The 27,644-nt window shown below is 36.3% G+C and overlaps 1 protein-coding gene across 1 annotated transcript in view; it reads left to right on the forward strand.

Moving 5' to 3' along the window:
* Positions 1–27,644, forward strand: part of ADGRL4 (adhesion G protein-coupled receptor L4) — a 73,118-nt gene that overhangs the window by 33,945 nt on the left and 11,529 nt on the right. The window contains exons 3-13 of the mRNA XM_030455451.1: positions 4,605–4,757; positions 10,757–10,912; positions 11,434–11,504; positions 13,072–13,245; positions 13,337–13,520; positions 15,691–15,807; positions 16,895–17,088; positions 18,346–18,516; positions 20,054–20,257; positions 21,201–21,421; positions 21,516–21,582. Of these exons, the coding sequence (XP_030311311.1) occupies positions 4,605–4,757; positions 10,757–10,912; positions 11,434–11,504; positions 13,072–13,245; positions 13,337–13,520; positions 15,691–15,807; positions 16,895–17,088; positions 18,346–18,516; positions 20,054–20,257; positions 21,201–21,421; positions 21,516–21,582 (1,712 nt within the window). The remainder of the gene's footprint in view (positions 1–4,604; positions 4,758–10,756; positions 10,913–11,433; positions 11,505–13,071; positions 13,246–13,336; positions 13,521–15,690; positions 15,808–16,894; positions 17,089–18,345; positions 18,517–20,053; positions 20,258–21,200; positions 21,422–21,515; positions 21,583–27,644) is intronic.

A 27,644-nucleotide genomic window follows, 5' to 3' on the forward strand; every position in this document is an offset into this window, starting at 1 on the left:
CCTTCAAAGCTTATCTAATAAATCTACTGCCATAAGAGTTTTTAATGTAAAATATATAAGCAGTGTTATGAAAATCTTATACCTGAAAATGACAATTCAAAGTATTTTCTTATGCTTGTCACAATAAGAAAAAATGTGTAGCTATAGTTCCCCTGGTATTTTCCTATTATAGATTATAATTTTATAATCACTTGGTATTAAAACAGGCTATATGAAGGGGTAAAACTAGCACTTCAGAAAGCATATGGAATGTGATAGAAGAAATTTCCTATATCCTTTTTTTCCTAAAATCTTATCAGATTCCTCTGGTTTCCAACTGCATCATGGCCCTGAAATCCACAAATAATTCTCCTTTTTTGTGTTTCCTATGTTTAAAATTTTTTTAAAGAATTGAATGTTCTTTACACAAAAATGTATTATATCAATGCTAAGCAAACTTCATACAAATTTTACATAACAGTGAGTGATATTACCTGATGTAAAGATTATTCAGGCACTGAATCCAATTTATAGCCCTTCAAGACTTCCATCAGTGTCCAGACTTCTGAGTGGGGCTACTTAGTCCTAAACTAATGGAATCCTTATATTAATGAACACATGCAGTTTTAATACAGAATTACCATCCGCAATTCAAGTTGAGCTTGAAATGGGTATATCAGCTTTTCAGATTTTTTGCTATTGAAAGTCCTCATATGTTTTTCAAGACACTAGTAGAGAACAGATAAAAGGCAGCTTGCAGCAGATTTTGTCCAACTATAGTTACATTTACATTTATGTGCAGTAAAATATACCATAGCTGCAATTTTAACATGAAAATGAAGGCTTGGTTTTATTTTACATGTGTAAAAATTAAATTTTACACATTTACCTGTACTCAAATTCATGTACACACATTCCTGTATCCACCCATGTTTGGGATATTTAACACAGATTTCCTATGAACCTTTATATAACCTTCCTCACATTGTGATTTTTAACTATAACATTTTAGAGCACTAAAATTAGCATAATATTGCCATTTTAAAAATCCCAAAATTAAAAAACAAAACAAAAAACACAAAAAAAATTCAAAGCAAAAAAACCAAAACACAATCACTTGCTCCCCTGCACCCCTCCCCTGATCCCCCCTCCTATTTCTCTGGGCAGTATAGCTATTCAGCAAATGTCTTGTGTATTAAACAAATGTGGATGCAGTATTATGATTTAGCCAAAAAAAAAAAAAAAATCTTGTCTTTTTGGCCAGTGTTGTTTCTAAAAGTCCCAATTTTTCATCTGTTAGTGGAAAGAAAATAAGAAAACAAATCTAAGATTGCATTTTTAAAATACTGCCTGTAGTCTTCAATGGGTGTCTGTGCCAGCAATGAGTGCATTTGGCATAATTAAATTAGATGTCAACAAAGCAGGTGGCTTAAATGGTCACTGTCATTTAAAGTATCCTCTCTGTATAGACAGTAAATTTCTTTAAAAAGAGCCCCCCAAAAAAGCAACCTAAAATATTTTACTGTCTATCAATCCCATGTTGTTTGGGATTTTTTTTTGTTGGTTGGTTGTTGGTTTTGGGTTTTTTTTCTTATGTCCTTTAAATCACAAGTCAAATAATATTGTAAGACATGTAATATTCAGAAAATTACTTTAAGCCCATGGTCTTAACACTGAACTTCTGTCTCAAGAAAAAAATCAAACTGTTTATACTGAGAACTAGAAGATATTTTTGCTGTCATTATACTCATCTTGTAAAATATTTTGTGTGAAATTAGGCAGATTATATAAAACACATGTAGTCAGAATATGTATTAACCTACTTTTTTTTTTTTTTTTTTTTTTTTTTTTGTGAAAACTACTTCCTCACTTGCCTTTCTTGTTAAACCAGTAGTTTTCCATAGCAAGCACCACTCTGGGCCTGTTTACATCACTGACTTTTATGCCATTAATCTCAATGGAAGCAGGATGTGGTCCAGTAAATTATCCCTCAGCATGGTCTGCTCAGTATTACATCAGACCATGGGAATAGTGAAAGGAGAGCTCCTTATGAATTTAACTCTTTAAAATATCTGTACTTGCGTTTGTGTGAGGTAAATTACTGCTCTTCTTCTTTGGTACTCTAAAGATTTATCAGATTATCAAAGTTTCCCTTGACAGGCAAGCCTTCCAAGGGAATATAGTCACCGTTAAACCCTTTACGGATATCCTAAATACTGAGAAAAACCACCATTAGAATCCACTGGGAGTAATTGTAAAGAAATCATTGATGACCACTTCATGAGTCCTAATAATAGTGCTTATAAACTCTCTGGATTACCTGAACAAATATTTTGAGGGCTAAAGAGGAGCTCCTAGAAAACAAATGCAAAAGAAAAGTTTTTGTGTGTAGCATGTAGCTTTTCTCTCATCATCTGTTATTCTTTGACTTTGAATCAAGTCCTGCAACAATCAGTGTCCTTGTACTTCTCATCTTCCATAAGTGTTATCACATGAGCTTTCTGAAGTCAACAGGTATTGTTTTCTAGGTTCTCTGATACTTTCCCAAGACCAAGTTTACTTGGAAGCTAAAATAAATGCCATAATCTGGTAGTAAACTGGGATTATTTAAGAGCCTAACACACAGAAACACACATACACAAGATATTTGAGCAAATGGATGTTCCCACCAAGATTTTTAAAGTGATCTAGAGTCTGGTCGCCATGATGCCAAACTAGATTTTGCATGTTCTCATGTTTAGCTTTTGAACCTGGATTAACACCACTTTTTTTACTTCCTATTGTAATGTCACTTAAAGTAATATGATTTTAGTTTAGTATTGTCTATGTAAAATCCAAATTATGCACCTTCACTGCTGTATTCTTACGAATACCAAAGCTGTAGCATATATAATGTTGACGCGTGTTGGCAGAGGGCTTTTATACTTGGATTCCTCATTAAATTATATTCAATTTCAGTTATAATGAGCATAATCTATTTGATACTGTTCACCCAAATTCCCCTGAGGAAAGCTGTAGTTCTGAAGTGGTGTTTGCATCTCTGAGTCAACTGAGTAACATTCAAAATCACATCAGACTTCAAATCTGAAAAATGTCATTTCCGACTTTATTCTAGGGGTTGTGACTAAGTTATATAGCAGAAATATTTTTCTGCAATGCTTTACAGCTTTTGGTGCACTTAAATCTTGCCATTTCCCTTGCTTATGTGACACTTTACTTGTCTGGACCATATCTCTGTAAACACTTTATGAGAACACTGACCATCAGGAAGCAGAAGCACCCTTCTGAAACTCATCCCTGGATGTCTTTTTTGAAATCATATTTCTTCTCCCTGTCATGCTGCTTAATCATTCCTCTTCTGCAATAAATTGTTATTTCTCTCCCTGTTAGAATCCTTTCCTGTCATTCATCATGTTATGAGTACCTTTTGCTTGAGAAGAGGAACAAAATCCCAGTAGACTGCAGGAGGCCTTTAACTCTTTTCTTTTCTCACAATGTAGAACATGGATAACTCCACTCAGAGAGTGGATAACTCCACCTATCTTCTTCGGGACAGTTTCATTGATTGGTTATGTTCAGAGTTTTGGGGTGCTTTGGGAGAAATGGCTGTTTGGAATTATCAGTATTGCAAATGTTCCTCTCCATTTTATAAACAGGGTCTGGATAAGGAAGGTTTTGAAATTTTTTTTCAAGTTTGACCTAAAACTTGTTTAATAGATAGCAGGGACCTGGGAAGATACTGGAGAGGAAACTGTCCTATTGAGTCAATGCAGAAGATCAACTATACAGTTCAAAACATAAGTTTATTATTTCACTTGACCTTTGATCAATCTAGCTGTATCCCCATGCTCACAATGTAGAGGCTCTGCAGAGAGGAAGTCGTCTTTAAAACTTGGTTATATATTTCCTTCTTCATGTAGCATTGGGGGCATGGGATTAGCCCTGTAAAATAGATCATTGAATTTTGCAGGTATAAAACTGATGACTTGCAGAGCAATTGTGTGGAGGTCAAGATCAAGCCATGAATCATCTTCACCTATTTATTAAGATCTTTGGGATAACTAGAGAAAAAAAAACATATATTTGAAGTCTCAGGTCTGCCAGTAGGAAAAACTTTGTAAGTTTGTTGTATGGGACTACTGAGAAGATTTACAAAATTAAAAACCTGGCAGTTTAGCAATATTGATCCCTCCTTGGTGTAAGTGTATGAAATTGATTATTTGCTTTTGAGGTCTGTTTTCTGTGATTCTGAATTCCCAGATGCATCCTCAGGGTGACTCTCTACCTGTAGATTTTTGGGTAGCAAAAAATGTTATCAAATATAACCACTGCAGAACATTGCCTCAATCCTTTATTTCAAGCAGAATCCAATTAAACTATTTACTTCAGTATCACACTGGTTTTCTCATTTGTTGACTCACACAGGATGAGGGCAGAACAGTGCTGGTGAACACCTGATTACATTATTTGCAATGGAAAAACTATATAGACAAACAAGAAGAGTGCCAGCTCAGCATTCAAAAATGGCATAAATAAAATACTGGAGGCCAAATTAAGCTTTTACTTCACTGTTTTCTTCAATCGACAAATGCAAATATATTTCTCCATAATTTATGTCTTGACAGATGATAATGAGTGTGAAAATGCTACTCAGCTTTGTGGAGAGCATGCCAATTGCACAAACACGGTGGGAAGTTATTTCTGCATGTGTGCACCTGGTTTCAAATCCAGCAATGGTCAACAAACTTTTGTACCTAATGATGGAACCTCCTGTGTGGGTAAGTTATTAATGTCTGCCAGCTAGCTTTACGTTGTCACTCATACGTTATTGCTTCTGTTAATTATAGAAATCTAGCAAGATGCTTTCAGATTTGTGAAATTCAGTGTCAGGATAAAAAAATCCCACATTTTGGACTGGTGTAAATTTATTATTCCAGTTCAGACCTGCAGTTCTCACTGATAACAGCAGCTGCCATTGCTTTCAGTAACACTTCAGTCTTGATTCTACTCACAATATTTTAATCCACATGTCACATTTTAGACAATTAATATATTGTTAAAGTAACACAGAAATCCCACACAGTCTACCCAATTATGCACCTGTTTCACTGATCTTTGAGTAAGGTGGTTATATTCTTAAGAAAAAAAAAGAAGCAGAGTGACAAAGTATTCTGTGTTCGGGTCACTTGGGGCCAACAAAATTCACTATGTGTTTGACCTACTATGCTCAAGATATCTTTTGTTTGAGGGCTTTGGTTGGAATATTTTTGGTAACGTTTCAGGACTGATCAAAAGAAGCAATGAGCAAGATCAGAAGTTATCCTACCTCCTGTGCCATCCATCGGCCTCTGTTTTTGTAGCAGCTGGATGGAACATGTTCAAGATTACAGGGGAGGAGAAGTTCCCTGGAAAAATGTTATTTCTGAACAACTATGCAGCCCTTTAGGATTTCCTTTGAATGGAAGAACTGCAACTATTTCTCTTTTTTCAGACTCCTGGTAATTTTCTCTGTATGTTGCAACAGTCCTCAGGAAATGGGAAAATGAGAAATAAATCTATTGCCCTTTACACCTTTATGCTGACTGTGTCTCATTCTAGATATGTCTCATGTGAACTTGTGAGTGCTGACAACCTCTCTTCGTACTGCTTTTAATATCTGCAGAATGGCTGCATATTAAGCCAGAAAGTGATCTAATCAACATTTCTCGCCCATTGCTAACATCCATCTAAAAGAGCTCTGCTTTATCCAGCCACTGTGAATTGTTCTTAAATTAGCTGGGACTGAGACTGTTAGCACATTGACCTGTAAATATTCTCACAGTTTCTGGTCCAGGCTTTGATTTTTACATTATGACATTTCCTCAGCTCAGAAGTTTTGTCTTCAAAGTTATTCTCCTGACTGTTCTTGTATCAATTTAGCTTTCTACCATTAGCTTGTTAATTTCTTTTTTTTTTTTTTTTTTTCCTTTTCTTTACTGGGCAGACTGATCTTTTTTTATCCTCTACTGAAAAGTTTACCACTTTTCATCTCCTTTTTGCAAATCCATATGGGAGTAGCTGAACACTTTCAAAACCCACACTGAAATAAAGTATTACCTGTGGGCACCTTTTCTCATTAAACAATGTACCAAGCAGTGAGTCCTAAAGACAACCTTTTGACCCACAATTAAGTTTCTACTTTATCTATCAGGGAAACCATAATTAGGGTATTTTATACCCGATGGATCTGGTGCTACAAATAGCAGCTATAACTTGCACACAAGCAGCTGGCAGTAGTGAGTTCAGGGTGTATGATACACAACTGAAGCCACCACCAAATTGTAAAGACAATGTAAGTGATCCAGTGCAATTTGGAGGATGGACCTACCAAGTATCCATTCTACACATGTTTCTAGGGCCCCCAAATCTTTTCTGATTCTGCAAACTCATAAGAATCCTTTTAAATATATATGTAAAATGAATATAGCAGTAGCTTTAAAAATGCATTTTTGAGAATATGCCATTATGCAGCCTATATGTTTATAATAAAATCACACCAAACCTGCCTGGAGTTCCCAGTGGTGTAAGTGTGGTTCATCACCATGTGTGTAAGTACGTGGCCAAGTCCATGTGCTCACACATGTGCATTCCTACTCTCTTTTGATACTCTATTAAACTTTTGAATACACAGTGTTTACAGTTCTTGAGGCAGTGGATCAAGAGAAAACTTGGCTTTCTGAAATGTCAGTTCACACTTAATCCAACCAGAATGTTGAGTTTTGAGTTGAGAGTCAGCAGTATCAGACAGAACTGGTAAAGACATGACAATGAAACATGCAGATAGAGGAGGAACTGAAAGGTAGGAAGGGAAAGAGAAAAAAAGAGAAGGAGAAAGAAAGTGGAGAGGAGAAAAGAGGAATGCAGAGCTACGATATTTCTGAGGATGACATTTTTCTGCTATCCTGACTGTGAGCTATTAAAATCCTTTTACTGTGTAAAAGCCAGGTTTTTTCCTTAGACTTCACATTTTTATTGAATGTTCGACTGCAGATAAAAAGGTGAAATTTAAACCTACTTTTTTCACCCCGGTCAACAGAGTGAAAAATGGCCATCTGTAAAATGAAAGTGCCATCTGTGCTACTTTGCCTTTTCCAGGAACATTCTATTAGTTTTCTTCAGGTTTTTCTCAGCTTCTTCTGAGAGTCCTGGTAAAGCATCCATTCTCCATTGCATCTTTGTCTGTGACAAGGGAACTAGTGAGCAGATGGGTTAGGGCATTATGCTGCATTGCTAACTTTTCTTTTACTTGTGCCATTCATAGGCTTTTTCATTTTTACTTTATGTCTGCTGCTGCCTCCCACAGTATGGCGACACGGGGAGGGAGCATCTAGTCCTTTGCAATTGGACTTCTCAATCACTTGCAAGCTACTAATAAGCAGAAGGTATAATGTAGACATCAAGCTGTCTTGACTGACTGGTGAAGAATCAAAGAGATGTAGGTACAATCCAGTAATTGGCAAGACTGAACATAATAACTGTTCTCAGCACTTTTAATTTAATTGGAATTTCCTTGCCTGCTGCAGTAAATGAGGAGTGACAGAGCACAGAAATAAAATAAAAGGTTATAAATCTATTTTCACAGTAGCCTAAGTGGTGTTGGTGATACTATTTTTCTGATTGGAGCCATTATAAAAGCTTCAAAATTCAGCTTCAGGATTTGTTTTGAATATTTACTAAAAGACCAGGGCATTTTGCAGAGCTATGGCAAATGCTCTTCCATTAAAAAGCCACTGTTCTTTAACCTTTGCTCAGGAATGCTGTCTGTGAAGACTCCTCACACAAGCCTTGGCAACCCAGTCCAGCTTCCACAGCAGATCGAGGATGGTGTGAGATGCTTGCCCCAAAGCTCCAGCAAAGCTGGATTGCTGAAAGCACTGGCAAGCTGTCTGTATGTGGTCCAACAGTTGCATATTCAGTTAAAAAGGCATAAATAAAAAATATAAAGAAACAAAAACCTACAGCAACTGCACACTGTATTTCAAAGAAAGAACTTAAAAAACAGCATTCTTGCAACTGTCACAAATTGTTGGCTGCTCATGACAATCTTTTTGATTTAAAGAGATATGAAGCCGGTAAGAACCTTGCAAGATCAGGCATATTGGCTTTTAATGTTGTCATCCAGATTTTTTTTCTCCAGGAAACAATAAATTAGATAGGCATGGTATGGACTCACTTTATATGGATATCTCAAATGCAGAAAGCCTATTTGCATATACTTAACAGGGGGTCTCTATCAGATTTCAAATAGCCATCCTGTTGCCAGAGGTGTGCCTTGGTGCTTGAGTTTCTGCTAATGTTTTGGGTAATCCTGACTTCTCATTAAAATCTTCATTATATTTAATATTTGACACAATTACAAAAAGAATGGGACTTTGTATTAATGCCCAATAATGACAAATAAATGATTTATCAAGCTAAGTTCATTAAAATCAAATTATCATAATAATTTTGAAACGCATATATTGGTAAATCATATGGAAATCTGATACTGATAAACAGTAGTCTGGGAAGGATTCAAATGTTTATTTATTTATAAGTCGTTGTAAGTTTTAGGAAAGGTCATCAGTTCCTGGTATTTTAGCACTGCATTACAGGCTGAATATCTTGTTAAGATGTACACGTCCTTCTTCAAGTACCTTCAAGGCCAAAGAAATCTTTGGTATAAGATTGATGTGTGTTCTTGTTATACAAACCAGTATTGTCATGCTTTTTACCCTTGCTAATTCAATTCATTTAAAGTTTTTGTCTTAAACGGAGTCATGCAACAGGGCACTGACAGGAACCCACTTGTTTCTAAAAGAGTTTTATAATTTACTGGTATGAGAGGTTATTTAAATGTTGAGAGTAAGAACTTTAGCCTTATGTCTTTAAATGACACCATTTAATTATGAGGTAGCCTTTGTGCAGCACTGCATCACTCTTTTCCCCCTCGTTTCTTCACTTTTGCCAGATGCAATGATGTGTAGTGCAGTTAGCTCCATGGCCACGAGTACTGAGGATACAGAAACTTTACAAATACAGATAATGCAAAGTTCAGCTCCTTGAAGAGTTTTGCAGTTTGGGGCATGAAATGTGGAAGCAATCTACTGCCCTAATGCAGATAATTATATTTTAACCTCATTCCTTAACCTTCAGTGCTTGTGCCAACCTGTTCAAACACAGAAGGGCCTTGGGGGCTCTCTCTGGAGGGCAGAGGTGGTTACACTGGAGAGGGCAACTGTGCTTCCAGCCTCCCCTCTCCTTTCTACCAGTGCTGTGCTAGAGTCTGAGTGGCTTTTCAAATGGATGTTCTTTTACCATTATTAAGGAACACTATGAAGTTACCAAAAATGCAGACTGAATAAATAGACAGCCCCCAGGTATCCTTCAGGCATCTTTCTGCATTCCCTAGATAGATCCACAGACATGCAGTACATTATTCTTCCACAATTTCCATTTCCTCAGCAATGTTATTTCACATACATTATTACTCATTTTTTTACAGTCCTTTCTGAAAACTACCAAAAATGGTGTATCAAAATAAAAGTGAAAAAAAATGGCTCCTCTACACTGATAATGCATTTCCAGCCCCCTACAAGTGCTTTCTGTCTGTTCTTAAAACCTATCTGACTGCACAAAGGCCTCCTATCAATTCAGATAGCTATTCTCTCCCACTAATCAGTTAATCAGTCTTCATTTTTCACCAGTTTCTTTCCCAAATTCATTGTCATGCCAGTTTTTAACTTAGTTTGTCTTCCCCTCCAGTTCATCCATTCCCTTCTCTGCATTTACTGTCCGTCAATTCAGTTCCCAGCCTCTCAGACTGTTCCTTTAAAGCTGCTCATGTGTCACTTCTTCATTTTCAGCTCTTTTCATCAGATATACCTGTCCCAAAGCTGTTCACTCTTTTCTCCTCTCCAGCACAGCATTTCACAGTCCATTACTTCATTCTTCTGAATTATTTGGTATTGTTCCCAGTTTACTTTCTCCTTTGAGTTATTTGATCTTTATCCTTAGCCAAGGAAATTATGCACAATAATCCCCACTTCAGCCAGGGAGTTACTACCCAGCCCTCCTAAACTGATCAATTCATGGATTCCCTTACCAAAATTCATCACTTTTACTCTTGGACTGTGCCCCACCTTGTTACTGAATTTGTTACCGAACTTGTCTACCTCATAGCAAATTATCTAGAAGCACAAAAGCCATTTTAGGCAAATGTAATTTAAATGTGGATTAAAAAAAAATACATGCAAGCACTTTAAAGGGCACAGTGCTTAAATCTTAGATTAATGAGATGGATAGAGTGATGCTTTTTAGCATATTTTAAAAGCCGTCACTTAAAAGAAAAGGCTGCCTTTTTCTTTCTCTTTTCTAACTGAATTGTAAAGCTGAGAAAATCTATTTAGTCTAATCTCTGGAAAATGGATTTCAGATGATTTGCATCATGCCAAGCATTTTGTTATTATAGAATTAATAGCTAAATGCGTAGTTTTAAAACATGAACAATGCAGTATTATATAGTAAGAAAAGTGGTGGTATAAAAATATGGTCAATTATGATTTATCTTTCTAATCCGTAAGTATTATAATTGGGAGGTGTTTTGCCATTAAGTTTGCCTTTTTAGTTTTTGCTTTTTTTATTCCATGAAACTGTATTATGAAAACTCTTGCAGTGTGCAGGGCTATTATCAACAAAGCAGCAAGGTGTTAGTCTGTAAATACTTAATAAAAAATTCAATTTCTCACGATATTTGCAGATGTAGATGAGTGCAGCAACGAAGGAACTGTAGCCTGTGGAGATCATGCAAAATGTGAAAACACGGATGGAGGGTTTAACTGCTACTGTAAGGAAGGTTATCAACCATCCACAGGAAAATTGCGGTTTAAGCCAAATGATGGCACTTCCTGCCAAGGTACATGATATTATAAAGGTTTATGTGTTATTATAGAGCTACATCTTCTGAGAAACCTGCCGGTGCCTCTTTATCTTCAGTTAGATTAATCAGCAAGACATGAAAAAGGGGTGAGCAGCAGCATCTACGTTTCCTGAAAATAGAATCATTTCATAAATGTATTTTTGCTAACCACTGTGATGAAATCCATTTGAAATAATGGATACTTCCTTAGAGTTCTCAGAGCTTTACTCCTCTCTGAAAATTTGAGCTGCCTCTGAACTTCACCTGTGAAAGTCCCAAGGAAAGGGGCCAAACTCTTTACCTGGGTAAAGCAGAGGCTCACAGTTCAATCCTGTGCTGTATCTTTGCCCAAGATTGTCTTAGTATATGAAGTATGAGAATGGAGTTCTCCACCTCATGTGTGAAAATTGAGAATGCTGGTGGTATGTGGGATTGCTTAGACAAGACCTATTCAAATGATTGTATATTGAATACTAATTAAACTGTAATATGTAATTAGTTTCTTTTAATTTCTACAGAAAATCTGAATGCCAAGTGTGAGTTATACAAAGACTGCATAGCTGAACATATTAACAGAACTTTAGCTGGTGTAAGTAGCACTGGTTTATAAATGAATTTCCAAATCCTTTAATTGTTTCTGTTTGAAACTGTTATTTCAGTTGTAATAGTTCTTAAGGAGCTTTTAACAAATGCTTGAAGCATACAATTGAACTTTAGCATGTTTACAGAAGTCCTTTTAATAATTTCAAATTATTTGAACTGGGTTGTGTGTTCAAATCATGATAATAACTTCCTGGGAATCTGTGAGTTCTCTTTCCAGCAAAGTGAGTCATGATGCATGAAAAATTCAGAAGTGTGGTAATCACTCAACTGTTTCTGCAATTTCTGAAGTTACACATTGCTGCATTTACAGATGTGCAATTATTTGCTTGTTCAGAGTGAAAGGCAGCAAGATAGCTTGCAATAGTAATGACAGCAACTGACAAAATACAAAATGGAGCAAAATCATCCTGGTATGCTAGTATGTTTACTTCTCAGGAACTAAGGACAGTGATACAGAATTTATAAACTTCAGGACTGTGGACTCAAGATGTTTTTCACCTGAAGCAGAGATTCCTGAAGCAAATTTAAAGATTATTAATTAATTCACTATTCATGGGTTTGCAGCTATAATATTGTCTAGTTTAAATATAAATACAACATAAGCATTATTTTTTTTTTAAATTATGTATGTTTGCATTTTGTATGAAGCAGTTTACTGAAGTTACAAGATCCAGAAAGATCCATAAAGGCTTTTATTTATCTAGTGTAAGATATGCATTGTGGTATCATGCTTTCTACATTAATGTGCAATATAATACATTGTACTGAATATAATACATGCTTACCATGTACATGTGCAAAGACATGGTAAATGCCATGCAGGATCTTAAGGAGCGATTTTTTATTTTTTTTTAAAGAGAAGTCAAACTAAACAGAGTAATAAGTCAGCATATCTCAACTTTATATAATAACAATGTTTTATATTTTAGCCTATTTTTTAGCCTGTGCTGTTATTTTGTTCAGCATCAGTCTAAGATGAAGTAAGCCTCGTAAAAGCTGTTCAGCAGCAGAGCCTACAGATTGTACAAAATCACGTGTTGAGAGGCTTTCTGGTGGATAAAATCTCATTGAATTTCACTATCATGAAGAATTCTTTTCTTACTGGGCCATGAGACTGAAACTTGTAATCTTAGTTTTCATCTCACCCTCTCTAGCCCATTACTTTTTAAACTAATTGTTTTATGGAAGTGCAGTTAGCAGTTCATAAAGTGAAGCAGTGAAGGTGAAATAAGCGTATGCTTTCACTGAACTACATGCTTTATAATATGCATTTGAAAAAAACCCCACAAAATACAGAAATAATGCCCAACTACTCCCACCTGTTCACCTAAAACTGAGCTTTTCAGTCAACTGAGTAACCATATCACTGATATTTTATTATTTTTGTGTAGCATTTTCTAGTTCATTCTGAAGCACTATGATAAACTGAGCTACAGCATTAAAAAAAAATGTAGCAGAAGCACAGAATTCAGTCCTTTACATTGAGTTTGCTTTAACTTGCACAAATGTGACTTTACCTGTTTCATTAAGATGTGGGTTCTTGTGTTTTTCAGATTAGTCATTTAAAAACACCTCTGGAGATGCTGCAAGAAATAAATAAGAATACTTTGGGACCGCTTTTACCTGTGGATGTGATTTCATATGTTGAAGCACTATCTTATTCATCGCTGAATACCCCACATTACTCTGTCTCTGACAACGAAGCTCTTCGTAATGCAACCATTAACGTGAGTGGATCAAGACTTAAAGTTGTGGGGGTTTTCTTGCTTTACAAATAATGTAAGGCTCTTTTGCTTAAAAACATTCTTTTCCTTACAGGTCTTTGTAAACACCGTGAACAATTTTTTGCAAAAAGACAAAATTACAGTCTGGGAAGCTCTTCCTGCAGAAAACCAAAGGCAGAGCCTGACTAAGCTGCTGCATACTGCAGAAAAAGCAACGCTTCTCATGTCACAGAACTTCAAAAAGACAACACAGCTAGATGCGAATGCAAGTGATATAGGTAAGATAAAGAAAATCTCAGGTATACTTTAGATGTGGAGTACACTGAGGATTTTTTCAGCAGAGTTATGAAGATTAGAAATGGTGTTGTATGAAATGCACAGGTGTTAATTTGGATGAGTTTCATCACTAACACCTGACTTTCAGTGTAGGTATCATAATTTTCAAAGATCGAACATTTGAGCCTGGAGCCCAGGAAAAACTTGAGTGGCTGTGAGAATTTGTACTTTGAGAGTGACTTTCAATCTCTGGTTATGGTCACGGTCACAGTGAATCTGGATGCATCTTGTTTGCACAAAATTACCCTATGCATTTTATATGCATACAAACACCAGTGGGATGAAACTTGCATTTGTTCTATACAGATTTTTTTACTCTTTTTGGTTCAATGAAGGTATTTGTAACTCAGCTTTGTATAAGGATTGGATCTTGTGAGTCCGATATGACATTGTTTTATTTTCAGAGAAATTTCTCATTTTCAGAGGAATTTTAGAGGAGAATTGCTTAGTTTCAGCTGTGCCATTTTTCTCTCTTACCTTGACTCTGTGTGCTGGTATCTTCACACCAATTCCTGATTTTCCAATGGTAATGATAGTTTTACCATTCCTTCCATGGAGCAAGGCTAATGGCAGCTGCTTTTGCAAATCCTAATAAGGAATTGTTTATTTCTTTGGCAAGGGCCACTTTTTTTAAGTGTTTTTCTAAGTGTACTCAAACTGTGTGAGATCTGATTTCTTATTTTAAATTCAGTACAGTCCTTCAGTGCCTCTTACTGGGTCATCTTATAAAATGAGATGAGAAAGATTCCTCCTTCGGTCCTGAGGCAGGTCAAATCACCTGTTCTTCCCTCACCTTTTTTAAAATAAGCCAGCAAAGGTGATGAAAAGATAGGGATTTCTACAATGATATAAACTCTGTAGCAGCATAATTCTGTTAGTGCAGAGCACCTCTGGATGTGTGGCAGATCCAAAGTGCATCCAGGAGCTGGCTCTAAAGCCTTTTCCCCCAGCTGAGAGCAAAGGCACTTGGGGCCACAGTGTTTGGGTGAATGCTCTGGTGGCACCAGTGTGGTCATCAGTTAGTAAAAACAAAAAAACTGATGAAGAGAATGGCAAGGAATTTCCATGTTGGAAGACTGGTAATTTTTTTGCTTTCTTTCCTTCCAAAATAGGAAGTTCTGTGAGCTCTTTTCAAAAGTGATCCCAAGCACTAAATTTTTAAGTTATTGACACTCAGCAAGAATACTTTTTCTACAGGGCTTACACATGCCCCATATATTTATTCTGGGACAAGACCCACATATATTACCCCTCTCTTTCCACTACTTATTATGTTGCAAGCTCTTGAGCTTCAAGCTTCTGAAAACTCCAGCCACAGAAAACATCCTTACATCCTGACAAACATTTTCTGACAGCTGGTCTATTGAATAGCTCATATTATTTTTGTGTGCTGTGCTATAAGCAATGCAGATGGTCTAGCTTAGTGATATCCCTCCATCAGTTCAAATTTTAGATTTGTTTGTTGTTGTTTTGGTTTGCTTTCAAAAAAGGCTTGATTGACTTTTTTTTTATTCCTATCCTGAGTGATGGAAACTCAGCACTGTAATGAACCAAGTAAAGAGTTCAATGTCCTCTAATGCAGTTTTTGTCCTAAGGGGTGATACTTGTTTGCTTTTTGACAAGACACATCATTATTTCATAATGCAATGTGCATTTGGTAGTATGGATAGATAACTATAAAATATATACTTTTCAAAAATTGGCTTTTATCAAATGTTACTATTCAGTAGAGAATTTAATGCTTTGCTTTTTTTAATTGTGATTTGTGGTCCCGCTCAGAAATGCATTTTTAATAAAGCAATAGCTCTTTCTAAAGTAACCTACATTATTCTTTCCAGTGCCTAATTTAATGCAAGGTAAATAAAACACTATATTTCTCATGAAAAGAGTAAAAAGCATGAAAGCAAAATGTATGCATGAAAATAACAAAACACAGAGGTTTAAGCAAACATGCTATATTAACAACATTTTTCTTTAAATATTTGGCACAATGGTAAATTCTTAAAATTCACAGTAATTATGCAATCGAATAACACATTTATTAACCCAACTGTAAATTATGGTAAACCATAGCGAAGCTGTGATTTTTACAGTATTTTTCTTCCTTTGCAGCACTCAAGGTTTTTGCCTTTGATTCACATCACATGAAACACATTCACCCTCATGTATACACGGGGGGAGATTACATAAAGATCTCTCCAAAGAAGAGAGAAGAATCTTATCCTAATGGTAAGAAAAAATCTTAGAGCATATGTGGGTTCACAAACAGCTGGGGATATACTCGTAAATAACCAAGTGTGCAGTTTACCAATACTGAGCTTCAGCCCTTCTAACTATAGATGGTACAGGTCAAGGTATTTTTATAACTGTCTCACCCATTAATTGACTCAAGATTGATATTTCTAACATTTTCAGTGGCCCAGTGAGTATCCAGTTAATTTTAAAACTTTGAAACCTGAGTATTATCCTTTTGTCAACAACAGATCTGTAGTGTGACTTTGGACAGGCCCCTTCAGCTCTCTGTGTCAGTCCTCCAAAAATTGGTGCATTTTGTTTTAGTTAGAGAGCAGCTCACTGGGGCAAAACAATGTATTCTTCAATACTGAAGCTATCAGAGCCTAGATCTCATCTTGGACCTAAGTCCTAGAGATATGGTTTCCAACTACTGTCATCATTAAAAATAAATAAATGTGCTTAAACATTCCTGGAACTAAACCGCCTAACCATTAAAAACAGAAAATATTTAAGTCTTAATCTTCCACCTGATGTGAATCTCATCATCTGTCAGTTCCTAAAAACATGGTTTATCTTGGTAGCAGGAAACAAAAGCACAACATTACTTTAAATCAGGACTGTATCCTAAAATACCTTTTGCCATATCCCTATGTATCTTCCATCCTGGCTCCACTGTGGTGGAAGCCAAAGCAAGCCATGCACTTCAGAAAGGCCCCAGTATTTACCCCATTTCTGAGCCATTGTAGTTTATGAGACTTGACACCACACATGAAGTCAATTGCAGAACAGCAACAAGCATATATTAATCCAGTAAAAAATATATATATGCATATATCTAATTAGCATCTCCAATGCAAATACACATTTTTATTTCTAATGGCAGTTACGTTGTTTTAAATAAAGCTATATTTCATTATCTCTAAAGCACTTTTATAAGTATTCTGAAAATATTCCATCTGTTTTGCATATTTTATGCAATAGCAGTAATAATGTTGATTGTTTATTGTTTCCTTAATGTCTTCAATTTCGTTGTTCTATAAAAGAACCACAAACTACTAAACATGGTCTGTTTTATTGATAGGCACTGTTGCAGTTGTCTTTCTGCGGTATAGCAATATTGGTTCTTTGCTTTCATCACCTAAAAACCACTCCTCAAAAGATACTTCAGAGCAGAGACAGACAGTAAGCTCATCAGTTATAGCTGTTGCAATTAGCTCAAATCCACCTACACTCTATGAGCTTGAGAAAATAACATTTACCTTAAAATATGCCAAGGTAAGGTTGGTTTTTTTATTATTATCAACACATCAAATATAGCAAAACAATAGCTGATTGTTTTATATAATGTAACCATACCTCCAGTGTGTATAGAGATATAATTATGTTGTTTGCTGATGTGAGTTTAATCGTATTAGAGAAATATATTACAACCCTCAATATGACATCCTAAGTGCAATATACTAAATATGATACAGCTGAAAAGTGCTATGGATCTAAAGCAAGGGCAACAATGCCATCTGTGCTGGGTTGCAGTATCAATACACAGTAGGTGTGAACCAGAGAACACTACAGTATCCTGACTATTCTGTATTTAGGTGGATTTTTCTGAAAATTTATCAGATGGTTAAAAAAAACCACACTAAAAAATGAAGAAATGCTTCAAAGTAAATGCAAAAAGTTAATCTGTAGCTAGGAGTTAGGAGAATCTGTAGTACAGCAAACGGATTACTTCTGAAACCTGACCACATTCATTTAAAACTGAGTTTTACTTCCAGTTTATTTTGATTTTGCTGACTGCCTTTGTATATTAATAATCATCTCACAGGTACAAAGAATTATCAGACATGTAATAAGAAAGTGAGACTCTAGTGAGTCTAGATGTCAACCTTGGTCATGCAGCTGGTAGTAAAACTGTTACTTGCCTTCTAATTTTTGAACTAAAGATCACCTTTATAAAAATTTGCTTGAATTTAGTCAGCACGTAGTTCAGTTGGGATGTTATCTTTGACTAGTGTTAGTAAGCACTAACTGCAATAAATAATACTAATGGACCTACTCATCTCTGTCATTACACCTGTCTTAGCAGGTGTGACATGACCCTGGCTTTCTCCCAGATTACTTTGTAAAATGCACAGAATAGTCTCAGTTTTTGAACTGCTCATCTGGAAGGAGCTATGAGCAAGAAGAGTAACGTGGCTGTAACCTTGGAGTTTAGTCCATATTCAGCAGGTGCAGGGCTATATGTAACAACATTTTCAGTAGGTAAAAACTCCAACGCTTTTGCAAGTGCCAGACGGGTTCAGTAATCTGATTATCCTGCATGTTTGGCGGAGTGGGGATAAAATTCTTCCATCCTTGACTGTGTTTTAATTGCTTGGACTAGGCCTTGCAGAATGTGCTTTTTTTTCCTTCCCAACCTTCCAATGGTAACAAACAATTTTTAATGAATTGCACCGGCTAATGTAAGAAAGGTCTCTTGATGGGAGAGATCCTGCCTTTTGCCATCAGTGAAACATCTTGTTTCCGTTCCAGACTGCGGATAAAGATATTAAATGTGCATTTTGGAACTACTCATCAGACACAATGAATGGCAACTGGGCTACAGAAGGCTGTGAGCTGACACATTCCAACTCCACTCATATCTCCTGCAAATGTAATCATCTGACTCATTTTGCAGTTCTGATGTCCTCAGGTGGCTCTGTTGTAAGTGCTATTTTAATTTAGTGTTTTACCTGATACCTTCTTTTGTCTTCACTCCTTATGTTTCTGTTTCAGTGCAACTTGCATATTTTCCCCCTTTAAGGTTGTCTCTTGTTTTCGTTCAGCAAACACACAATTTATTGTGCACAGAGCAAACAAAATTCCTCCCATATGCATCTGAATTTCCGTATGTCCTTTCTGCAGTATTACAGAGCAGTGATGCAGCAAAGTATCTTGTTCCAAATACACAGTCTGTTGTGCTTATTTTTGCTGCATTGCTTTTAATTTTAAATTCCACTTTAAGACTGCTGTGGGATTTATCTGGCATTCTTTGGTGGTCAGTAACCATATGGCTCACAATTTCTCTCCCGCAACACTTTGCCACCCATTTGTCTGACCTTGGCATCTAAAAGTCTGCTTTAAATTCTCTCCTGAGAGTTTGCAGCAGCATAATCAATTTTAAGTTTATGACTATTATATGTGGACACTCACGACCAACATAAAATCATGAGTATGACCACTCACTTTATGTCCCCCTCATGTTAAGAGGCCCCATAGATTTTTAGGGTCTAAGTGAGGATCTGCAGGAGCTCAGGTCTTGCCTCAGGAGGCAGCTTTATAAGGTATCAGAACTGACAGCAAGCAGAATATTAGCATGAATATACCGTATTGAGACAGTTCTCTCACACTGTGAATTTCATGCTGATAGAGGCTGTTTCCTGCTTGCTAAATAGCATCCTGAGTCTTCAGTTCAGATTTAAAACCTTTGCAGGTACTTATATAGTTATTTTGAAAAGGAAAGCTGGGAGGAGAATAATTTCTGGTCCTTTATTTAGAAAAAAAAAAACACTTTGATACATTTTATGGTCAGCTGAACACTATCCTTATGCTGATGCACAGTCATGTATTATGTATTTCAGAGACTCTTTGTGCAAATACCAAGCAGCAAATGTAACCATGTTCCTATGCAGAAAATATTCACATCCAAAATTAAAATAGCTTGTGTTTCTTTGGAGAATGTTCATGTTGCATATCTGGAATAGCGTTTGTTTGAAGTGATTGTTATTTCAGAGTCTTGGTTTGGTGATGTTGCAAATTCAACACGATGGTTATTCAATTTTGCTTATCTAAGTCACTGCTGTGATAAGTCTTTTTATATTTGAAAATGTTTGTGTCATATTAATACATGTCCTACTGCCAGTGTATTTGTTGTTTGTTAAAGCGATCTGATTTTTAAAATCATATGAGGAGATACTGATGTTAATGAAAAGTTTTATTAAGAAATATCAGAAAATGCAAGAGCAGAAATGTATACAATTCATTACTAATTTCCCCTGGAGTTCCATCTTCTAACAAAAAACCAATACTTTTTAGATTATCCAAAGTGTACACTTGCATTGAAACTCTGCAAACAGGTTTTATTAATATTTTGTACAAAAAAAAAAAGAAAACAAAAAAAAAAACTGTATTGTAGTATGAAGTATTTCTTGAGAAAGTACAATGCTATTCTTTTAAATATTATATTATAATTTTCCCCCAGGGTGTTACAAATTATAACATTCTTACAAGAATCACTCAGCTAGGAATAATTATTTCGTTGATTTGCCTCTCCATGTGCATTTTTACATTCTGGTTCTTCAGTGAAATTCAAAGCACTAGAACGACAATTCACAAAAACCTCTGCTGCAGCCTTTTCCTGGCAGAACTTATTTTTCTGATTGGAATTAATATGAACAATAATAAGGTGGGTAGTTTTCACTTATATCTTGATTTTTTGTTGTACAGCAAAGAGATGATCTTTCATTTACTTCCACTATTTCCTAATATCACTATGAATATTTTAGTGACACAGACTTCCCAGGCTAGTAACAGGAAATATAAAAAGGATATTTGAAGAAGTGGGGCCTTCATCTGAGCTGGTGCATTCTGACTTTGCTCCACGGGTTTCATTTAACCAAGACTTCAGTCTCAATGTGTTTAACATTTTCACTTTTCACATCTGTTTGGATGCTTCACAAAGCCACATTGATGGAAAATTTCCCCTGAAAGATGCAGTCCCAATCTGGCATTTAAGATACTGTGCTTTAGGCTGGAGCACCCCTTTCCCTTCTACATGCCACATCTTGACCCATCCCTCTTACTTTTCATTTAAATTGAGCTGTTTATTCTTGGATCTCATAATAGTTTTAGGAAATTAAATTATGTATAAATTTTAAAAAAAACACCTCTGCTATAAATACCTGAATAGAATTTAAAATGTCTTTAAAATATGATCTGTGATCCCTGATGTAGCACTCTCGTACTGATTGATTTTACAGACACTTTGTAGTAAATGAAGTTATTTCAGAATTAATTCCTTGTAATGCCTAATTATATTTATTTTAAAATTATAAAAAAAAACCTTTGTATAGCTCAGGAAAGCATGTGGAGTACTCAGCTGTATCTGTGGGATCAACCTTGTTAATTCATTTACACAGTTTTTCTGGAAAGATGTTCACCAATTTGAAAAGTTGAATGTTGTCCCTTTAACAAGTGTGCTCATGTGTATAGGCCAAGTTTCTGTCAATCAGCATTACATCTGGCTGCTGAGCCACCACTTTAGAATCACTAGCTTGCTGGGCATATGCTGTTAAATTGAGAGATTCATATTAATAGAATTATGACTCTTGCTTTCTCTGAATTTCTAGCTCTTCTGTTCAATTACTGCTGGATTACTCCATTATTTCCTTCTAGCTGCTTTTGCGTGGATGTGCATTGAAGGTATTCACCTCTACCTTATAGTTGTGGGAGTCATCTACAACAAGGGTTTCTTGCACAAGAATTTCTATGTCTTTGGCTATGTTAGTCCAGCTGTGGTTGTTGGAATCTCTGCTGCACTGGGATACAAGTACTATGGCACCACAGAAGTGTAAGTCACTGTTTCCATGTCCAAATCAACATATGTAAGGATGCAGTAATCACAATTGCACATTTCAAGCCATTTTCTGCTGTTTACTTTTCAGATGTTGGCTCAGCACAAAGAATAACTTTATATGGAGTTTTATAGGACCAGCATGTCTAATAATTCTTGTAAGTATAATTTTCATTTTTTATCGTAGTACATAAAACTGATAATAAAAGATGTTTAATAATCACCCACCCATTGCCATCATAGCTGTGAGTGCTAATTATAGGGTAGAATTGGCTAATTTAGACCTTTTTATAGTGTATCTAAATTATTTATATGCTGTACATCTGAATACTTTATTAGCCTGAAAAATTAATGTTCTACAAAAAAGCTCAATATAAGATCTTTTTTTCTTACTTGCTTGCTTTCTTTTTACCCAGTGGTTTGAGAAATTCTTTGAAGCATTCCTGTTTTTTAAGAGGTAGCATCTTTGTGTGTTGTTGGCGTCTCAGCATGGCTCAGCAGGAGGTGTACACAGACACTACCCTAGCAGACAGATAATCTGGTTTTTTAGATGTTTTGTGACTTAATCTCTTATCAGTGATCGGTTGTCTTTGTAAGATTAGGCTGTCATCTTTATGGTTTTATCACTCGCGTGTACCCTGTCATCATCAAAGCTATTTTAAACTAAATTGCGACGTCAGAGAAAAGAACCCACTATTTCACATGGGCAGACAAGTCAAGTATTGATAGCCCTATTTCAGCTGTGAAAAGGGCCTTTTTAATTCTTATTGGAAGTGGTTTCAAACCTGCAAATTTGCCAGGTATTATATGTTCCATTCTGAACTGAGACATTTGTGGTGCCTCGGGAGCATTTCTAAGTGCTGTAAAGTTTAACAAACAATTCCAACTGTAATGGGACATTACTGTGTGTGGCTGGGCTGACAGCTATATGGCAATAGGTGGAGCTACAAGGAGAAGAAGGTACAATGGTGAGGCCTCTTGACATCCATGGTCAACTCACTCACAACCCTTAGCTGTTTTTTGAACTGCTCGGTGATCACTCTGAGGGTTTGTAAAAAGGAAGAAGTGGCAGTGCCCAACACACACAAGATGAGAGTAAAACAGCTTTATTTCAATGCATTAGCCATTTCAAAGCTGAATAAAGCATCAGGTATATCGTTGGTCAAATTCCACCCCAATTTCTTACTGTAGATTAGGGATAGGCTGGGTGGGCCAGCTGTGACTGCAGAGTGATGCCTGCACATCTCACCCTCCTGGTGACCACACAGACTTCAAGAGAGTCAGGGCACCGTAACCTCCCTTGGCTCAGTGCTTCTGGGATCAGATAGGCCTGATGGCCAAGAAGGTACTTAGGTAAAACAAAATCATGGGGAAAGAACATCCTTTACTAGGAAATTCTTAAAATTCTGAGGTTTAAGTTGACAATTTTCTGTTTCCTCTTTGGACCTTATCTCTTTCTTCCATGAAGGCAGCAGATGGGATTTTTTGTTGTTGTTGCTGTCATTCTGTTCCTCATCTGCCTTCAGGTGTAGATTTATGGGCACTGATGTATCACTGCACTGTTAGCATAGAAAAGCTGCATTATCAAAATCCCCCAAATTTATGCATCTGTAACCTTGTTTTTGCTTCTAGCTGAGCAGTGCCAGGTGCAGGATCTTAGGTACTCATTACAGAAGCAGATCAGGTCTGCAGTAGCTTTAATATGTCTAGCTATCCACAGAGGCAAATACTGCAAGATGGGCTCTATGGTCTATAGCCATTCTTTGAGCATTCCAGATCTTCCAGTAGTTTCTGAAAATTCACAGAAAAAGGGGAGGTGGTGGAAGTTGAGATGGGTCCTATGTACCAGTGCAGTCCTATGTATGAGTATAGCAGCCAGTTTCTTTTTTAATCTCCATCTCCTTTGCCTAAACAAAGCCACACAAAGGAGCTGTAGCTGGACAGCAAATAGCCTTGTGGCTGTTTTGCTGGGTTTTGTGTGTTGTGGAAGTATTTTGTGATAACTTGTTTTCACCATATTTGCGTACCTTATTATTGTCACTCAATAATCATGCACTACTAGACCTGGGAAGAAAGGCAAAGTGCTTTCAGCAAGCTGCTTTGTCTTCTGTGTGACTCCTTTTTTTGAGCATTTGGGCAGTGTGTTTTGATGAGATGACAGCAAATTGAAGCCTGAACTGTGAGATGGGTCTTTTCAAAGAGTGCATGGAGCTAGGTAAGTTGCTTGTGCTTTGTCTGGGTAATTGTTTAAGGAAATCTTATAAAAATCTTATAAAAATGGACACTGGCTCTAGAAGGTGAAGTTGATGTTAGATGTCTACACTCTGGCAGAAAAGTGCCATTCAGGAGGTCCTTTTAATTACAGAAGCTGATCTGTTTTCCAGATTTCCATTCTGCCCACAGCTTATTAAACAAAACAAACAAACAAATAAAAATTAAGGGCTCTGAAAGGAAAAATTGTTTGTTTTTTTTCTGGAATAACCAAATAGACAACCACAATCCTCATACAGAAAGCTGCAAAATCTGGAAGCTTCGAGTTTACGTTTAAACTGGAGCTTCATCTACTATTAATATTGAGTTTGTAGGTTTTCCAAGATAGCCTGGAGAGTTTGGATACCAAATCTCTGTAGAGCCATTCACCACAAATCTTATTCTTGCACAAAAACATTAAACCCACTGTCAGCACAAATGCCCATGAAGCCAAATGGTTCTTTCGGTTTCTGTGAATGGGGACCCAGGAGATTTGTGGTTTGGATTATACTGCAAAATGCCTTTGAGACTGTATGGAAATGATGAACAGAACTGATTCTGTACCAGTGGGTTTTCTGTCTCAACATGTTGTTTCAAACACATCCTTGGACTTCAAATCTGCAGAGTGAAGCATAGAGAACTCAAGTGTTTATCAGTACAAACTAAGTTCTTCTCTGATTGCTTGTGCAGCAACACTACTTCTGAAGGTGCTTGCTTATTAATATTAAGATTCTATTAGAATTCTTAAGTGCAAAGCAACGGCCTTATTGATCCCATCTAAAAATTAGCATCATTATTATTAAATTGGTGACTGTACATGAAAAGGAATGGGTCAGAAGCTCTTTACATGAAGTTAGCAAAGAAAGGGCATTTTAAACCTTTGTAAAGCAAGCTGCAAACTGAAGATAATTTCTACAACTTAATTTTTCCTCCTAATACTTGTAATCTTTAGAACCACAATCATTTAACTAAAACTATGCAGTAGATTAGATCAAAGCATACAAGTTGGGAGAAATTATATACAACAAGTATTTAAACTTTTTAATAGAAAAATGAGTTTATCACAAGCTCTAAGTGACAAACTTTCACACACACCACAACCCATTCCTGATTGAGGCAAATACAAATAAAAGCTCCAGAGATAAAAGGTATGGGGAAAAAAATCCCTGGAACATTTTACTTTCTGCTGTAATACTCTCCTATAGTAATAATGGCCCTGGAATAAAAAGTGTGTAAAAGGCAAGGTAATGTTTCTGCAGTTTTGTCATGTAATGTCATTCAAGAGCAGACTCCTTCCCAATGTGGTGGACAACTTCTGTGTGGCTTTCCTCACCTCTGGCATGATAGCTCACTCTGTGTTGATTGAGAGCAGACCTATGTAAGGGCTTTATTCTGTATCATTGACATTTTTGGAAACTTCATCTTTTAACCTCTGTGGAGGGAGAATAAGTCTGTACCTATTGTGAGGGACAGCTATGTATTTGTTGTGCAACTGGCAATAGAAATGTCATTTGGAACTGTTGGACAAAGACTATTAACTGAACTTACAAAAGCCTACAAGCCATTAAAAGGAAAATTTGGAAGAGAGTTACTGCTACTCTGAGTGCAGCTATAGACAATCCTTACACCTCTCTCACACAGCCTTCTGCAGTTGAATCTGTTCAGATGAGCTTTATGTAACAAGTTCTAAGTCACCCATGATAACAGGATTTGCATCTTTGCAATATTGACAGTCACACAGGATTGATTATGGTACTGACTGTCACTGCCACAGTAAATTGGCAGTGGAGAATATAAATTCCTCTGTGGGGAACCAGGACTCAGGGATGTGACATGCAGTAACAGTCACAAGTGTAATTTGCTGTTTAATACCATCAGTCTACCAGTATCTGAGACCACCTCTGTAATAATAAAATACAGGCTTGTTCTTTGCAGTTGGGACATTGCCAAAATTGAACATCATCCAAATAATCTTCTCTGTTGCTTTTATCCAAAAATCCTAGCACTGTTCAGTGAGGAGGTGGCTCCTGCGTGCTCTTCATTGTTTTACTCCCTTAATGTGTGTTTTCAGGGACTTTCCATGTATCTGGCTTGGCTTCAAGCTCCAGCTCCTTGAAACAATTGCTAATTGTAGTGTTTACAGCTACAAAAATGGCTTGTAAATGGACCCTGCAATTTGCAGAGCATTCTTGTAAACTTGACTTGGAACACACAAATCAAGAATAGTTCTTGGGAGAGGTGTCCTCAGAAAAGCCAAGTTCTTTTTATTAAGCATTCTGTATGTAGTAAATGTAATGTATAATCAACTGTAAAACAAAAACATTCTAAGAACTGCAGTGTTGGATTAGCCATACTGGTTTTAACTTCCCATGTATAAACGAATGGGTAAATGAATAAAATATACAGATTGGAGTTGCAAAATACAAAAAAATGACATTTGATTGATGAAAGCAGGCTAACAGTAGAGTAATGCTTTTCATTAAGGAACTGCCTGCATATTCATTAGAGCTAGTCAATTACTTTAAAAATATATTCATCAGATAATTTATTTGATGAATTTTACCATTATTTTTCAAATAATTTATTCAACAAAAAAGGTAAAATTAATGAAATACTGCATTCATCAACTCTTATTGGACAGCTCTAATACTTATTCAGTTCTGTACATTCAGGTTGATTCAGGATTAGTAATACTGCTGCAATCAATGCAGACAAATTTCCTGGCAAACCCATTACTCTGCTGTTTTCTCATATACTCACAGATTTCATGTACTTAATACTCTAATCTAGGCCATTCAAGCTGAACATCTTTCTTGCGGAGTTTAAAGTTTCACATTTTCTAGACTTTAACACTGAGCACGAGCTTGCAATCCATTGGTCCCATTTAACAAAAACAGCAAACGAGAAAAATAGGGAAAAAACCCCATCCCTTCTGAGGATAATCACTCCACACTGTTGTAATCGGGTACACTACTCTCTGGACTTCTTCACCATGTTATGCCTGTTCATCAGTGAAGCTTCTTATGTTTTTTGCTCTTGATAGTCTAAAAAACTTTTGCTCTTGATAGTCTAAGAAAAAATCACAAGAAACCATACCACCAACTCAATTTTTTTTTTTTTTTTTTTTTTTTTTTTTTTTTGTGAATAATTATTCTTTTTTTCCCCAAAGGTCAGTAATGATAAATGCCTAGTTACATTTCTTAGATAGATGAAAAAAGTATTTTCTGTACCATTTACTGTGTATTTTTCAGAAAACATCTGTTTTAAACATGTTTTTATATCTACTCTTGTTCCTCAGTCTGCCTTTTTAGTGGAAATAAATTTCCTACACAGACTAGCAATGGCTTTTTTATTCCTTATGGAAGAATGATTGTCCCCTTTTCATTAGCCCCTCTGTGGCTTCAGTTAAAGGTGTCTCTGTTGCATTTCTTATGCCATTGTGGGTAAAGTGGAGATAACTAATCACATTTTAGCATTAAAGACAGAGTCTGCATCTTTGGCCGAAACAGATTAGTTCAAACTGTGATACCTGCTTTGCTAACCAATCCCTGAGTCCACAAGTACTTGCCCTGTTCAGTGGACAGGACCAGCTTTGATATCTAAGCCACAGTTTCCATACTGCCATACCCAATGGTTGTGGTTTCTCAGGACAACCAGAGCTTTCAAGTGTAATGAAGGTTCTTTCTTCCTTCCCTCTGTCATTGAAGTCTTTGTTCTAAACTCCCTTGGAAATACTTGGAAAAAGAGACCATGGCCTTTAGTCTACAACATGAAAATTACTTGCTCTTATGCTTTTACATAGAAGCAAAACCATCACATAAAACTCCAACATCCTTTAAGGATGTTCCATTATAATTATTTTTTTTTTAAATCAGTTTAGCTAGTAGTGTTATAAGAAAAAGCATGGGAGAAAGATCTCCCTCAGACTCACAGAAAGTTCCTTAGACTTGAAAAGTCAAGTGTCCCTCTG

Source organism: Calypte anna, chromosome 8 (genome assembly GCF_003957555.1).
Source record: "Calypte anna isolate BGI_N300 chromosome 8, bCalAnn1_v1.p, whole genome shotgun sequence".
Classification (NCBI taxonomy): domain Eukaryota; kingdom Metazoa; phylum Chordata; class Aves; order Apodiformes; family Trochilidae; genus Calypte; species Calypte anna.